The 16,562-nt window shown below is 40.3% G+C and overlaps 1 protein-coding gene across 2 annotated transcripts; it reads left to right on the plus strand.

Moving 5' to 3' along the window:
- The first annotated feature begins 2,282 nt into the window (after nt 1-2,282).
- On the plus strand, nt 2,283-15,618 carry Gm10324 (predicted gene 10324). Of its 2 annotated transcripts, none has more exons than XM_030247342.1 (4): nt 2,283-2,363; nt 11,546-11,672; nt 11,873-11,933; nt 13,122-15,618. In XM_030247342.1, exons 2-4 carry the CDS (start codon nt 11,603-11,605, stop codon nt 14,743-14,745), a joined length of 1,755 nt encoding a protein of 584 aa, XP_030103202.1. In that variant the 5' UTR covers nt 2,283-2,363; nt 11,546-11,602; the 3' UTR covers nt 14,746-15,618. The 2 variants fall into 2 exon arrangements, with proteins under 2 accessions (XP_030103202.1, NP_001171303.1); NM_001177832.1 differs by lacking the exon at nt 2,283-2,363 and adding an exon at nt 5,362-5,469 and having other exon boundaries at nt 13,122-14,745.
- Nucleotides 15,619-16,562: the final 944 nt, after the last annotated feature.

The following is a 16,562-nucleotide window of genomic DNA, read 5'->3' on the forward strand; positions in this document are numbered from 1 at the left end:
TATCAGCTGTAATATCCTGTAACTTGAAATCAACCAGTCCTTGATTTTGTAATTTCCCTTGGCCAACAGCCTTTATTCAGACATTATATTAAATAATTTTTTTGACATACATTGAGAGATCATTCTCTCTATGACTTGAGATGTTTACCTAGAGATCCTGTGATAATCCAACTTTGGCTTTTCTCCATATTGCCACTGATGACCATGTTAGCTAACAGTAGTGCTCAACAGTGCTTCCCTTTTGTATCCTGCTGTTCTCCCAGCATGCATTGATACTTATCATCTGGTGAAAGGGACCTGCAATTTCCCTGAGACAAGGTGAAGTCATGAACAAGCCTGTTGTATTCTAAAATTCCTTTTTAATGTTAATAGCCTGGTCATCCTTCCATTCCTGGGTCAGATTGATACCTACAATGTAACTAGAGTAATGGGCTATTCAAGCTACTCACCTTGATTTCAGGAAAAAGTAGGCAAGTGCTATGAGGAATGTTCAGGCAAGGTCTGAAGTCAGGATCATTGCTCACAGAGGGGAGGAGCTGGCAGCAGAACAGCCTGAGCTGGAATGGTGGATTCTTCCCCCAGGGCAAGCACAAATGCTAATGAGCTGAAAAGGGCTCCGGAGATCTGCAAAAAGTCCAGTCTTCGACAGGAAGCACACATTAACATTGAGGAGGGGTAAGACTCACTGGCCAATCAAGGTCTCCAGGGAGACATGCCTGTCAGACAAAGAGGCGGGATCTTCCGGGTGCCTTTCTACAAGATCGCTGTGGCTGTGCAGGCTTGAATGGTTCTCTGTGTCCTGCTCTGAGATCTGCTGTCGGGTGCATTGAGGGGACCTCAGGAAGTTCTGAGATTTAGACATGGTGAGCACAGGATCACTGCCCACAATGGGTAGGGGCAGGTTGTTGAGCCGTGGGAGCTGGGGTGGTGGGTCCTTTCTGGGGCTGCATGGGAAGCATCATCCAAATATGACCACCTGTGAGGTCTCAGGCAGTGACCTCTGAATAACTTCATTATCATAGCTGATTCTGAATCTGTCCAAAACATTTGCACCAGTTGCTTTCTTGTAGAAACATGGGTGGTTTCTTTGACTCTGCAGCACAAAACGGTCCAAACACTGTTGTCTTTTCTAGTAGACATTGAGAAGACAGATATGAAGCTAATAGGTCTGCTTCCATACGTTACTTGTTTTTGTTTTGTTTAGCTTTTAGTTTCTTTCTGTTGCAGTTTTTCATATTTCTTTGCTTTATATGTTTAGAGTTTTGACAGTTTGTGGCACAAAGACTTTTTTGGTCCAATATGTTTGCTATTTTGGATGCTATTTTGTACTTTAATAGGTATTTTCTTCTTTAGAAAATTTTTCATTTGTGATTTCACTGAAAATATTTTCTAGACCTTTGAGCTGATATTCTTCTTCTATTCCAATAATTTCTACTTTTCACCTTCTCATATGTTGCAGAATTCCTGGTTATTTAGTGCCAGGAAACATTTGGAATCCATATTTTTTGACCAATTTATCATTGTTTTCTATTCATCTTTAATGCCTGAGAGTCTCTCTTCCCTTCCTGGCCCATGGGTGAACCTTGCCTCTGTGGTTGTCAGTGTACAGCAAATTCAATGGCTTTCTCTTAGGGAATTAGCAAATGCTTAAGTCGTTACCTGTCTCCATCACCTGCTGCTGTTGTCAGGTGTGCTTTATATACATGAACCACAGCTACAGCAGCTCTGTGCTTTGTTCCCTGTCTCTGTTCTCTGCACATGCTCGCCCCCCCCCTCTATTTCCCTACCCTTGTGGCTGTCTCTCTCTGCTCTCTGTCTGTGTGCCTGTCTAAAGCTCTTTTGTGCACAGCTATACCTTCCCCCATGTTTTCACTCCTTTCCCTTCCCCCAAACAACCATTTCTCCACTGTATCTATTGCATGTTTTAATTTCTAGGGCCTGCTGTGATAGGATAGCTTGGATTTCTTGGTGATATATTTTCCTGGCTATTATTCATTATATTCATTTGCTGGTGTCTAGGCCTCTGTGTTTGAGGTGATTTGGTTTCTGGGTTTGTGCTGTTTGGGTGGGAGTTTTATACCTGGGTTACTGGTTGATATATAGATTTATTTATTTATTTATTTATTTATTTATTTATTTATTTATTTATTTATTTATTTTTGGTTTTCCGAAACAGGGTTTCTCTGTGTAGCCCTGCCTGTCCTGTAATTCACTCTGTAGACCAGGTTGGCCTTGAACTCAGAATACCGCCTGCCTCTGCCTCCTAAGTGCTGGGAATAAATGTGTGCGCCACCATGCCCAGCTGATACCCGGATTCTCACAGTGTTGACTGAGGGTTGCTTCTTTGATGGACCTGTTTGGAGGTATGTTCAAGGGGGAATGCTTACTAATGTTGAAAGATGAAAAAAGAGGCAGGCAGAAAGAGATGATCTTAGCAACCCACAAGGAGACATAGTCAGGAGAGAGATTAAGCTGCCTTTGCTGTTTGGTAAAGTGCTAGGGACAACTGTGAAAATTACATCTGGGATAGCACATAGTGTGGTAGATCTATGGAAGCTTACCTGGTGTCCTTTCAGGCATGGCATGTGGTTGAGCAGTATGTGTCTGCCCAAGTGGGGGCTGAGACTGAAGGATGAGGCAGGAAAGGAAGGGTAGGTGGGGATTATCTGTGGTAGCTACAGGAGGCATGCACAGGGGGAGAGGAAACTTCTACTGGTATTTTGTCCAGTGGTAAGGGTAACTGATATTAGAGTCTGCAGTAATAGATAGTGAGGTAGGTCTTTGGTCAAATTACCTAGTCTACTGATAGGCATGGCTTGTGGTTGAAAAGGACTATTTTCCAATAATAATGGGCTCAGGCACAAGGGTGAATTGTAAAGCTCAACCAAATGCGTTTTTGAGAGTGCACAAAGAACACCTGAGCAAACATCCTATGAGCAGCCAGTGAAGGTACAGCAGCAGGGTCAAGCTACATATAGATAACTAATACATCTTGCAGGGAAAAAAAAATTGTAGCTTAGCCATCATGGTTGTCAGATAGTTTTTGCTTCATGTTTGGTTCCTGCAGATTATGCCAGATAATATTTTCAAAATATTAGGTTGCTGACCTGTATGGAAATTCCCCAGCCTTGCCGTAACTACAATATATATCCAGCAACTCTAGACTTGGTCTCTCATTTTGGACCCGATGCCAGGTTGACTGGTTTCAGACCTTGTTACTGAGCCCATAATACAAAACCTTGTGTGTTTGCATTGCAATAAGATCCTTGGTTGTCATTGAGGTTCCTGTGACTTGGGTAAAATATCTTGGTGCGTTGACTGAAACTCCAAGACCTCCAGGACTCAGAACAGAGGTGTTGAAAGGCCAGCTGTTAGAATGTGTCATTGTTGTTCTTTGTATCATTGGCTTGTCTGTCACATTTGTGTTGGTGTGTCTTGGTTTTATTATTTTTCTTGATTATTCATAGAGGGAGATGATTCAAGTGTACTTGGAACCATGGTACAGTGGGTGCACTGGAGAGTTGTAGCCACAGGGCCTTGGAAGATGTTCCATAGTCTGGTATAGAGGATGGTGTGCCCTTGGTCTAAAGTGCTTGGAGGGTTAGAGCAGACTTGAAACCCTGCTTCATGACTCACAGCTGCCATCCTGTCTTCATCTTCTCCTCTGTAAACATGTATGAATCTGCTGGTTAGCCTTTACTGACACCTTGTGATGTAGCTGTCTCTTGTGCGAATATGCCGGGGCCTAGCAAACACAGAAGTGGATGCTCACAGTCAGCTAATGGATGGATCACAGGGCTCCCAATGGAGGAGCTAGAGAAAGTACCCAAGGAGCTAAAGGGATCTGCAACCCTATAGGTGGAACAAGATTATGAACTAATCAGTACCCCGGAGCTCTTGACTCTAGCTGCATATGTATCAAAAGATGGCTTAGTCGGCCATCACTGGAAAGAGAGGCCCATTGGACACGCAAACTTTATATGCCCTAGTACAGGGGAACGTCAGGGACAAATAGGGGGAGTGGGTGGGTAGGGGAGTGGGGGTGGGTGGGTATGGGGGACTTTTGGTATAGCATTGGAAATGTAAATGAGCTAAATACCTAATAAAAAATGGAAAAAAATATTTCTTTTTTGTATAATCGGGATACTACTGATTCAGTTGTACCATCAAGAATCATGTTGTCCACCATTTTGTCTTGAACCACATGGTTATATGAACTAAATCTGTGTTGACACATGGCCTATGCTATATTTATGATATCATTATCAAAGAAGAGCACCAAGTTCCATAATTGCTTTCATCTTAGGAGGATCCCCAAGTGAAACTTAGAACAACCAATGCAGTAGTGGTTTTCTGTTCTATGTGAATTGGGCCCCTTGGCAATGTAAAGAAATTTCCCATCAGGAAGTTCCAGATTCTTGGATAACCTCCTTTCCACTTTCCTGGGGGCAGGAAAATAGATGATGATATTATGAAAAAGAGGACTAGGGAGGCAGATGAGAGAAAAGATAGAAGCTGATTTCACATAGCACAGCAAATCCATTGCCCTAACTTTGAGCCTAGCCCTAACCATGATATTTCTTCTTTGTGTAACAGGGATACTATTGACTCAGTAGAACCATCAAGAATAATGGTGGCCACCTTAGCCCTAACCCTGAGCCTAACCCTGGGACTTACCCCCAACCTCTTACCCATTCTTAAACCTCAACCCTTATTTTCCTAACTACCCTAACCCTAATCCTAACAACCCTTATCCTAATCCTTACCATAACCCTCTAATCGCCTAATCCTAATTCTAACCCTGCTTACTGTGGGGGATATTTCTTAATTATACCTTTTGAGGTGAGAAACCCTTTCTTATTCTTGATCTTTTGAGATGTTCAGATCCACATTTAATCTAGGCTATAGTTTCTTTTGGCAATCTACATATATTTTAAAAAGCCTCTTGTTTTCTAAAATTCCTTTTTAATGTTAATAGCCTGGCCACCCTTCCATTCCTGGGTCAGATTGATACCTACAATGCAGCTAGATTAATGGGCTATTCAAGCTACTCACCTTGATTTCAGGGAAAAGAATGCAAGTGCTATGAAGAATGTTCAGGCAAGGTCTGATGTCAGGATTATTGCTCATAGAGGGGAGGAGCTGGCAGCAGAATAGCCTGAGCTGGAATGGTGGTTTCTTCCCCCAGGGCAAGCACTAATGCTAATGAGCTGAAAGGGGCTCCAGAGATCTGGAAAAGGTCTAGCCTTTGACAGGAAGCACACTTTAACATTGAAGAGGGGTAAGACTCACTGGCCAATCAAGGTCTCCAGGCAGACATGCCTGTCAGACAAAGAGGCGGGATCTTCCGGGTGCCTTTCTACAAGATCGCTGTGGCTGTGCAGGCTTGAATGGTTCTCTGTGTCCTGCTCTGAGATCTGCTGTCGGGTGCATTGAGGGGACCTCAGGAAGTTCTGAGATTTAGACATGGTGAGCACAGGATCACTGCCCACAATGGGTAGGGGCAGGTGGTTGAGCAGGGGGAGGTGGGGTGGTGGGTCCTCTCTGGGGCTGCATGGGAAGCATCACCCAGATGGGAACACGTGTGAGGTCTCAGGCAGTGACCTCTGAATAACTTCATTATCATAGCTGATTCTGAATCTGTCCAAAACATTTGCGCCAGTTGCTTTCTTGTAGAAACATGGGTAGTTTCTTTCACTATGCAGCACAAAACGGTCCAAACGCTGATGTCTTTACTAGTAGACATTGAGAAGACAGATATGAAGCTAATAGGTCTGCTTCCATACGTTACTTGTTTTTGTTTTATTTACTTTTTAATTTTTTCTCTTGCAGTTTTTCATATTTCTTTGCTTTACATGTTTAGAGTTTTGACTGTTATGTGGCAAAAGGACTTTTTTGGTCCAATCTATTTGCTATTTTGGATGCTTCTTGTATTTTAATAGGTATTTTCTTCTTTAGTTTAGAAAATTTTTCATTCATAATTTCACTGAAAATATTTTCTAGACCTTTGAGCTGATATTCTTCTTCTATTCCAAGAATTTCTACTTTTCACCTTCTCATATGTTGCAGAATTCCTGGTGATTTAGTGCCAGGAAACATTTGGAATCCATATTTTTTGACCAATTTATCATTTTTTTCCATTCATCTCTAATGCCTGATAGTCTCTCTTCCCTTCCTGGACCAAGGGTGAACCTTGCCTCTGTGGTTGTCAGTATACAGCACATTCAATGGCCTTCTCTTAGGGACTTAGCAAATGCTTAAGTTGTTACCTGTCTCCATCACCTGCTGCTGTTGTCAGGTGTGCTTTATATACATGGACCAACAGCTACAGCAGCTCTGTGCTTTGTTCCCTGTCTCTGTTCTCTGCACATGCTCTCCCCCAACCCCCATTCTATTTCCCTACCCTTGTGGCTGTCTCTCTCTGGTCTCTGTTAGTGTGCCTGTCTGCAGGTCTTCTTGTGCACATCTATTCCTTACCCCATGTTTTCACTCCTCTCCCTTACCGCACACAACCATTTTTCCACTGTATCTATTGCGTGGAAATTCCCCAGCCTTGCTGTAACTACAATATATGTCCAGCACCTCTAGACTTGGTCTCTCATTTTGGACCTCATGCCAGGTTGACTGGTGACAGACCTTGTTACTGAGCCCATAATAAAAACATTGTGTGTTTGAATTTCAATAAGATCCTTGGTTGTCATTGAGGTCCCTGTGACTTGGGTATAATATCTTGGTGTGTTGACTGATACTCCAAGAATTCCAGGACTCAGAACAGAGGTGTTGAAAGGTCAGCTGTTAGAATGTGTCATTGTTGTTCTTTGTATCATTGGCTTGTCTGTCACATTTGAGTAGGTGTGTCTTGGTTTTCATATTTTTCTTGATTATTCGTGGAGGGAGATGACTAAAGCGTACTTGGAACCATGGTACAGTGGGTGCACTGGAGAGTTGTAGCCACAGGGCCTTGGAAGATGTTCCATAGTCTGGTATAGAGGATGGTGCGCCCTTGGTCTAAAGTGCTTGGAGGGTTAGAGCAGACTTGAAACCCTGCTTCATGAGTCACAGCTGCCATCCTGTCTTCATCTTCTCCTCTGTACACATGTATGAATCTGCTGGGTAGCCTTTACTGACACCTTGTGACTTTCTCTCATGTGTGTGGTACTTTATTATTCTGTGACTGAGAGAGAGGAAATAAGATTTTTTTCCATCCTATTGATTTAGTGACTAAATCATCATCTGGGGTTAAATCCTTCTTCCTAAGAGGACCTACACCCACTAGATTGCCCATTATAGAGAGCTCTTGGAGACCCAATCCAGGGCAATATCAGGCTCTCCCTATCCTGTTTTACAGGGTGGAAAGGACAAAGACCTCATTTTCCCCTCCTGATCAACCCTGCTCCCAGTCCATATGTGACTCTGTAGTTTTGGACTCGGAACTGTTATTAGAGGGAAAGTTGTTCTTCATCCACTGCAACAAAGTTAACATATCTCATTAGATCAGCCGTATTAATTGTAGGCTTGTGGTGCAATGTGCTTCTCTGTTCACCTTCCAGCTGCTTTAGCCACCTCTTTGGTAGCACTAGCCAGGGAACGAGGGGTTGAAGATACCTCACACCAGAGCAGCAAAGCCTCTGAACTCCTCATTCCAGTGTATCCTTCCCTGCTCCAATCTATTGACTTACCCATTTTTTCCTGGCTCAGCCACAACTCCACCTCTGTCTTGTGGTGAGAGGGGCTCCTGTAATTGATATGGTTAGCACATTGGTTTTGGGTTTTTACAATTTCCTCATTTATTATTGTCTCCATGTCATAATTGTCTTCGGTTCTCAACATTTCAGAGCTACAAACATAGTAAGGAACCTCAATTGAAGGTGTTCCCTCATCAGAATGGCTGGTTGCTATGTCTGTGAGAGGTAGTGTTGATGGTATTTTGGGAAGGCTTTTTAACTTAGGGAGGCAATATTCTGAAGCAAGTGGGCCTGGGCTGGATGAGAGCTAGCTGAGCATGGGACAGTGACCAAGTAAGAGAACAAGCCAAAAAACAGTGTTTGTTCTTCATTATTTTTCCTTCATGTTCTAGCTCCAGTTTCTATTCTAACTTTCCAGAATGGTGGACAGTGATCTGACTGAATCACGTACAACAACCATCTACTGCCTGAGATGCTTTTGCTTGCAGGAGTCTATTCAGCAGCAGAGTAGCAAGTTAGAACAACAACAACAAAAATTGGTATATAAAGGTGATTTTGCTGCTGGACAGAATCTATGTTCTCTTTTGGAGGAATGTGGAAAATATAAAAAATTGAGATGTCAAAAGTCAGAGAAAGCTGTAGATGGAGCTTAACGGTTGTAGTCATAGAACCTGAAAGATTCGAGTGTTGGCAGTAATGCAACCAGAGGAAGTGGAGGTCCAGTATGTCCGTGGGAAATCGACTCTGTGAAAACTTTAGCTATAGGTCATTTGTGTAACATTTTGGCCAAAAATATTTCTTACTCAGGATTTTCTATGAGATATTGAGTAGGGAAAAGTTTAAAAATAATTGCCTGATTTGTATATTTTTATTCTATTTATATGTATTTCTTCACTTTTCCCATTGATATATTTATTCAATATACATTCCTACTGCAACCCCCTCCCCTTTCCACATTACACAGTCCCTCATCCTTAACTTTTTTTCATCTATCCAGGGAGTGGGGACCACTTGAGTATGCCCCAAACATGACAAGTCAAGTCTCTGCTACTGAGGTCAGACAAGGCAGCCAAGTTAGGGGAACAGGTTGGAAAGACAGACAACACCTTAAGGGACATCCCCCCACTCTATTTGTTTCAGGAACCATGTGAAGACTGAAGCACATTTACTACATATATGGTGGGGCCTTGGCCCACCCTGTGTTTGCTCTTTGGCTGGTGGGTCACTCTCTGAGAATCTCCTAGTGTACAGGTTAGTTGACTCGCTGGATCTTCTAATGGACTTCCTGTTCCTTTGCAGGCCCTCAATCCTTTCCCCCAACTCTTTCAAAAGACTCCCTGAGCCCTGTCCAATGATAGGCTGTGAGTCTCAGCACCTGTTTCAGTCAGGTGCTGGATGGAGATTCTCAGAGTTATGCTAAGCTACTGTCTGCAAGTATAACAAAGGACCGTCACTAATGTCAGGATACATGCTTGCCCATGGGATGGGTCTCAAGTTGGTCAGGGTATGATTTGTCCATTCCCTCAGTCTCTGCTCCATCTTTGTGCCTGCATTTCTTGTAGACAGGACCAATTTTGGGAGCAAATATATTTGGTTCATTTACCTTGCTTAATTCTCCACTAGAGGTCCTTCCTGGTAGCAAGATGTGGCCTCTTGAGGGTCCATATCTCTCTGCCATGCATCTCAACTAAGATCACCCCCATATTATCCTTGGTGACCTCTCATTCCTGGTCTCTGGCACAACCTAAAGATTCCCCACCCTTCCATACCCCTCCCCGTTAAGGTGCAGAATTCCATTCATTTTCCTGACTCTCTGACCATCTCTTGTCTCTCACAACACCTGTTCCTGGCCACTCGCCCTTCCCCTTACTTATCCACTCTCCCATCCAGTTCTCTCTCTTTCTTCCATCTGCCTCCTCTGACTGTTTTATTCCCCTTTTGAATGAGATTCAACAATGCTCATTAGGGCTTTTCTTCTTGTTTAGCTTCTTTGGTTCTATGGAATATAGTGTGGATATCCTGTACTTTATGGTTAATGTTCACTTGTAAGTGAGTACATATATTCATGTCATTTTGTTTCTGGGTTACCTCATTCAGGATGATAGTTTCTACCTGTATCCATTGGCCTGGAAAATTCATGATGTCCTTGTTTTTAATAGCTTATTAGTATTCCATTTTGTAAATAAACCACATTTTCTGTATACGTATTTCGGGTGAGGGACATCTGGATTGTTTGCAGTTTCTAGTTGTTACAAATAAAATAGGATATGTCTCTATTTGGGCAAGTTTTCATTGGCCATTCCCTCAGTCTCTGATCCAGCTTTGCCTCTGCATTTCTCTTTGACAGGACAAATATGTTCTTTGTGTCTACAGCGTTGTGGTTTAAACTGATTCATAATTTTCATAATTCAAAATTTTAGCAAAATTTTATTAATGTTACAGTTTAAACTGGTGTACCTCATGTTTCTGCAATTGAATACAGAACTGCAGTTAATGTATAATTCTTTGTAGGAACTTCAGTGCAGAACTATGGGTTCTTTCTATCATTTTTGTTTCCTTGGGTGACATTTGCAGGGGAGTGAGGGTCTTTCTTCTCATGCACCCATACATTCACCATTTGTTCTCTGTCCCTAAAGCACATAAGATACAGTAGACACATTTGCTATTCAATGCTAAACTATTTTGCAAGCCTGGTGGTTTTATATTTTTAAATTTATTATTTTGGATTTTGTTGTTTGAGGTAAAATTTCTCTGTGAAACCCTTTTTGTCCTGTTAGTAGGTATAGACACCACATCAGACACCTATCATGTTTTTGTACAATAAGCATATGCTTCTGTGCAATTCTTTATTCACATCTTCAATTTTGAAATTTGACAAAATATATAGGTATATTCTGTTTTCCAGGATGACATATGCTCATGACACCAATACAACCTGAGGCTTCAGAGTCATTGAATTCTGGGTATATGATGATCTGCCTAACTCTTTTGTTTGTTCTTTGATTTTTGGGTAAATGTAATTATTTTTCTGTGTGCATGAATATGAATATCATGTGTGCATCATTTCTACTGTTGTCAGTAGGTGGTATCAGAACGCCTGATCTTGAAGTAATGGGTAGGTAGTTGCTGGTCCCCATGTAAATGCTAAATATTGACCACAGTTATGTGGAAGACAAGCAAGAGCTTTCCACAGCTGAGCTATCTCTCCTGCCCTATCTTGCATATTTGTGATCAACATTTATACTACTAGTATTTTAATTGGTCCATTTGTAACTCTTTATAAATTCATTCTCTTTTAGCAAAATTTTATTAATGTTGCAATTTAAACTGGTATACTTCATGTTTCTGCAAGATGAATACAGAACTGCAGTTAATGTATAATTCTTTGTAGGAATTTCAGTGCAGAACTATGGGTTCTTTCTGTCATTTCTGTTTCCTTGGGTGATATTTGCAGGGGGAGTGAGAGTCTTAATATGTAACTTTTGCTGTCCTGGAATCGGTTTCATAGATGATGCAGGCCTCCAGCTTGAGGAAATACACCTTCCTATGCCTCTGGATTAAAGTGCTGAGCAAATACCCCCATCTTGTCCAATATTTTTGTAGTTAGTAATTGTTCGTACAGCTTCTCAGATGTGGGCTTGGTACTGTTGATCTGTATCCCCTTGCAATCTCCCTCTCAATTGGCATTTCCCTTGCAAGGCTATCTCCTAGGCAAAAGGTTCAACAGCAACAGAGGTGAACATTATAATTCAATTTCCTTCTAAAAAGACATGGTGATTAGAATACAATATCTGTGTCAGGAAATAAGTATTGATGTTAGTATTATGCTTTGTATCATACACATTTCTGGGATATTTTAGGATGCAGTGACTTTTGACGATGTGCATGTGAATTTCACTAAAGAAGAATGGAATTTGATGGATCCTTCCCAGATGAATCTCTACAAAGATGTTATGTTGGAGACCTACTGGAACCTTACTTCTATAGGTAAGACTGTGAATTTTCTTTTGCTTTTCAAACTAAGGGGACAAATGTGTTTTGGTTATTGATGATCTTCTGTTATTTAAATTGAGCACAAGTAAGATTGAGGTGAATAAATCAGGTCCACAGCTGTGAATATTTACAGTAACCTCAATTATTCCTAATTTCTAATAACATATCATTCATTTTCTGTTGCTGTATTTTAGGCTACAAATGGGAAGACCATCATATTGAAGAATCATGTCAAAGTTCTCGAAGACATACAAGGTAATTTTCATGTTCAAGCTGATACAAATATGTCTGTGAGGAAATTTTAATAAGTCCTGGAAGTTCTAAAGAAAAGCAAGAGTGTCAAATATCAGTCCATTGACTGTAGCTATGATTATGATATTCTCGCTAGTCCGTGTACCTTCGAGCCTATTATCTGATTTGTGGTTCCAAGGCATTCCTCTAAGAATGGAAACAAGGAAACAAGGCCTTAAGAGATCCCTTTATTTGATTTGTAGCTCCATTAAACCTATGCTATGGAACTACCACTCTGTATAGTCTCAGAATATTTAAATGTTGCACATTGAATAGTGATGTTTGTGTGTGTGTGTGTGTGTGTATATATATATATATATATATATATATATATATATATATATATATATATAACCTTCTAGAAAGCAAATATTCCAAGGTAAAGTTGGTGATACTTATATTCTTGCAGACTCATTCCTAACTTTATTGAGAGGTCAGTTTATGAGAGTCATGAATGTTGAGTGGAGAAACCTTAATCCATATATAGCATGTCTACAAGGAACAAAATGTCAACTGTTGTGAATGCAATGTGGAAAACTTTCATTTGTTCTTATTTTAATGGGTATATCAAGTGACAAATGGACAAAACCATGAGAGTCTATGAACATTGAAAATAGCAACACACCTCTTTCCAAAACAATGAGAAGATATGTAGTTTTCTGACTTTGTTAGACTTTCTGAAGATGATAGGAGTTTTTGATTAATTGGTTTTCTTACTTTACTGAGAATATCTTCAAAGTCACACTGAGGAAAAAAAGTGGAAATTCATCTGTTTGTCCTTCTTCACAGTGCTAATGTGCTGTGATTCACACTACAGGGAAATTATGAATGCAATTAGTTGTAAAAAGCTCTGCATTGTTTCATTGTTCTTCAGGTACAGGAAATAGGTGATATAGGAATCTCATATAGAAAAAGGTTGTTATATATATATATGAGCCATGTTATAAATGCTCTTAACATCACAGCTGTTTTCAAAGAGGCAAAACAACCCATAGTGAGGGACAACACCATGAACATGCAAAGTGATAAAAGCTTGAGATCTGATAATTCTTTATTATTAGACCAACCTGTAAAATTAATTAATATGGATAAAACGATTGATAAAGGTAATGAGTGTGTTAAAGCTTTCACATGTGCCAATTATCATTCTAGGCATGGAAGAAGTCATAGGTGGAAGAAACTCTATGAATGTAATCAATGTGGTAAAGTCTTTGCAAGACCCGCTCATATCCAATGTCATAAAAGAACCCATACTGGAGAGAAACCTTATAAATGTAATCAATGTGGTAAAGCCTTTTCCTCTCACAGTTGTCTCAGATATCACAAAAGAAACCATACTGGAGAGAGACCTTATGAATGTAATCAATGTGGTAAAGCCTTTTCCTCTCACAGTAATCTCAGATATCATAAAAGAACCCATACTGGAGAGAAACCTTATGAATGTAATCAATGTGGGAAAGCCTTTGCAAGACCCGCTGATCTCCAATATCATAAAAGAACCCATACAGGAGAGAAACCTTATGAATGTAATCAATGTGGTAAAGCCTTTTCCTGTCACAGTGGTCTCAGATATCATAAAAGAACCCATACTGGAGAGAAACCTTATGAATGTAATCAGTGTGGGAAAGCCTTTGCAAGACCCGCTGATCTCCAATATCATAAAAGAACCCATACAGGAGAGAAACCTTATGAATGTAATCAATGTGGTAAAGCCTTTTCCTGTCACAGTGGTCTCAGATATCATAAAAGAACCCATACTGGAGAGAAACCTTATGAATGTAATCAATGTGGTAAAGCCTTTTCCTGTCACAGTGGTCTCAGATATCATAAAAGAACCCATACTGGAGAGAAACCTTTTGAATGTAATCAATGTGGTAAAGCCTTTTCCTCTCACAGTGGTCTCAGATATCATAAAAGAACCCATACTGGAGAAAAACCTTATGAATGTAATCAATGTGGTAAATCCTTTGCTACATCCAGACATCTCCAATGTCATAAAAGAACCCATACTGGAGAGAAACCTTATGAATGTAATCAATGTGGGAAAGCCTTTGCTACATCTAGTCATCTCCAATGTCATAAAAGAACCCATACTGGAGAGAAACCTTATGAATGTAATCAATGTGGTAAAGCCTTTTCCTGTCACAGTGGTCTCAGACATCATAAAAGAACCCATACTGGAGAGAAACCTTATGAATGTAATCAATGTGGTAAAGCCTTTTCAAGACCTGCTTATCTCCAACATCATAAAAGAACCCATACTGGAGAGAAACCTTATGAATGTAATCAATGTGGTAAAGCCTTTGCAAAACCCAGTCATCTCCAATGTCATAAAAGAACCCATACTGGAGAGAAACCTTTTGAATGTAATCAATGTGGTAAAGCCTTTTCCTGTTACAATAGTCTCAGATATCATAAAAGAACCCATACTGGAGAGAAACTTTATGAATGTAATCAATGTGGTAAAGCCTTTGCTACATCCAGTCATCTCCAATGTCATAAAAGAACCCATACTGGAGAGAAACCTTATGAATGTAATCAATGTGGTAAAGCCTTTGCTACATCCAGTCATCTCCATTGTCATAAAAGAACCCATACTGGAGAGAAACCTTTTGAATGTAATCAATGTGGTAAAGCCTTTGCAAGACCTTCTCATCTCCAAATTCATAAAAGAACCCATACTGGAGAGAAACCTTATGAATGTAATCAATGTGGTAAAGCCTTTGCTACATCCAGTCATCTCCAATGTCATAAAAGAACCCATACTAGAGAGTAATCTTAGGATAATTATCAATGTGGAAAGACTCTTCACAAGGGAGAAGTCTCCAAAGACATTAAAAATAACACATAGTGGAGAGAAATCTTAATGTAATCAATGTAGTAAAAGCCTTTTCACAAAGTAATTATCTCAAAAAGATAAAAGAACGAACCCATTTTGGAGAGTAACCTTATGAATGTATGCAATGTGGTAATGAAGTCTTTGCATGTTCCACTTGTCTCCAAAAAATAAAAGATCCCATACTGGAAAGAAACCTCATGAACATAATCAATGTGGGAAACACTTCAGAACTTTGTAATCTCCATTATTTTAACAGTACACATACAGGAGAGAAACCTTATGAATGTAATCAGTGTTGTAAAGCATTTCAAGTCACAGTCATCTGCAATGACATAAAAGATCACATACAAGAGAGAAACCTCATGAAGGTTATCAATGCAGTAAAGCCTTTGCATGTCATAATTCTTCCCACGTACACAAAATATAGCACACTGGGGAGAACCCTCATTATTGTAACCACTGTGGTAAAAACCTTGGCAATTTACTCTCATCTGCAACTACTTAAAAGAACACATTCAAAAAAGTAACTCTTTCCATTTTTCCAGAGTACTAATCCCTTGTGTGACACAGTCATCACCCCATATATAAAAGAACACATATGGTAGAAAACCTGCATGAATATAATGAATAAGGTAAACCCTTTCGAGGCCACAGTCATCTCCAAACACACGAAAAAAAAATGTGCAGGAGAGAAACCTTAAGAATGTAATTGATATGAGAAAACCTTTGCATATCATAGTCATTTCCAAGTACATAAATGTGCACATAGTAGAGAGAAGCCCTGTGATTGTAATAAATGTGTTAAAGCCTTTGCGTGTCACTGTACTCTTTAAATATTTAAAGGAACACACGTTTTAGAGAAACCTTACAAATGCAATGAATGTGGAAAAGTCTATGCATATCACTATAGTCCCCAAAGACATAAAAGAACACATAATGGAGAGAAATATTTTGAGCTGGATCTCCCAGCCTGAAGCAGGCTGATCCAGACTTTGACCTTGCTGCCACTGAGAATTAGACCACCTTGGGTGGAGCCTTCCTGCCTAGATGGCTCTGTTGTTAAGCCACTGCTGCTGTTCTCCTTCAAGAGTTTCCTGCCTGCTGAGAGGCCCCTGAGATATTCCAGAGACTACAGTACCCTGTCCTGCACTGTCCGCACCTGCAGCTGGTTCCAGGCACAAAGAATGGATTGGCAGGAATGGGTCTCCTCCCCTTTATAAGCACATTTGCTATTAAACATTTGAGCTTTGATCAGGAACCTTGACTTAGCTCCATTATTTCTCTTGACCGTCTAGTTCTCTTTCAGCTCCAGTTTGCCTCCCAGGTGTACCCCTTTTCTTGTGAGCTGCAGGTTGGCTCCCAACATTTGTGAATGTTGTCAAGTTGGAAAATCCTTTACATGCCACTGTAGTCTCTGAATACATAAAAGAACACATACTAGAGAGAAACCTTGTCAATATAACCAATGTGGTAAAGCCTTTGCATGTCCTAATCATATTTAAATGTATGAAAGTATTTATAGTAGATATAAGCTATGTTAATTTGAATATGCTTGGCCCTAAGCAGTGGCACTATTAGTAGGTGTGTCTTGTAGGAATAGATGTTACTTTTTTGAAGGAAGTGAATTACTGGGGTGGTGTTGTTTGGAGCTTTGGCCAGTATAAAACAGCCCCACCTACTGTTTGGCTGGAAGATAGTCTCTTCCTGCCAGCCTTCTCATGAAGATGGAGAACTCTCAGCTCCTTCTTTAGCAT

The sequence above is a fragment of the Mus musculus genome, chromosome 13 (assembly GCF_000001635.26).
Source record: "Mus musculus strain C57BL/6J chromosome 13, GRCm38.p6 C57BL/6J".
In the NCBI taxonomy this organism is placed as follows: Eukaryota; Metazoa; Chordata; class Mammalia; order Rodentia; family Muridae; genus Mus; species Mus musculus.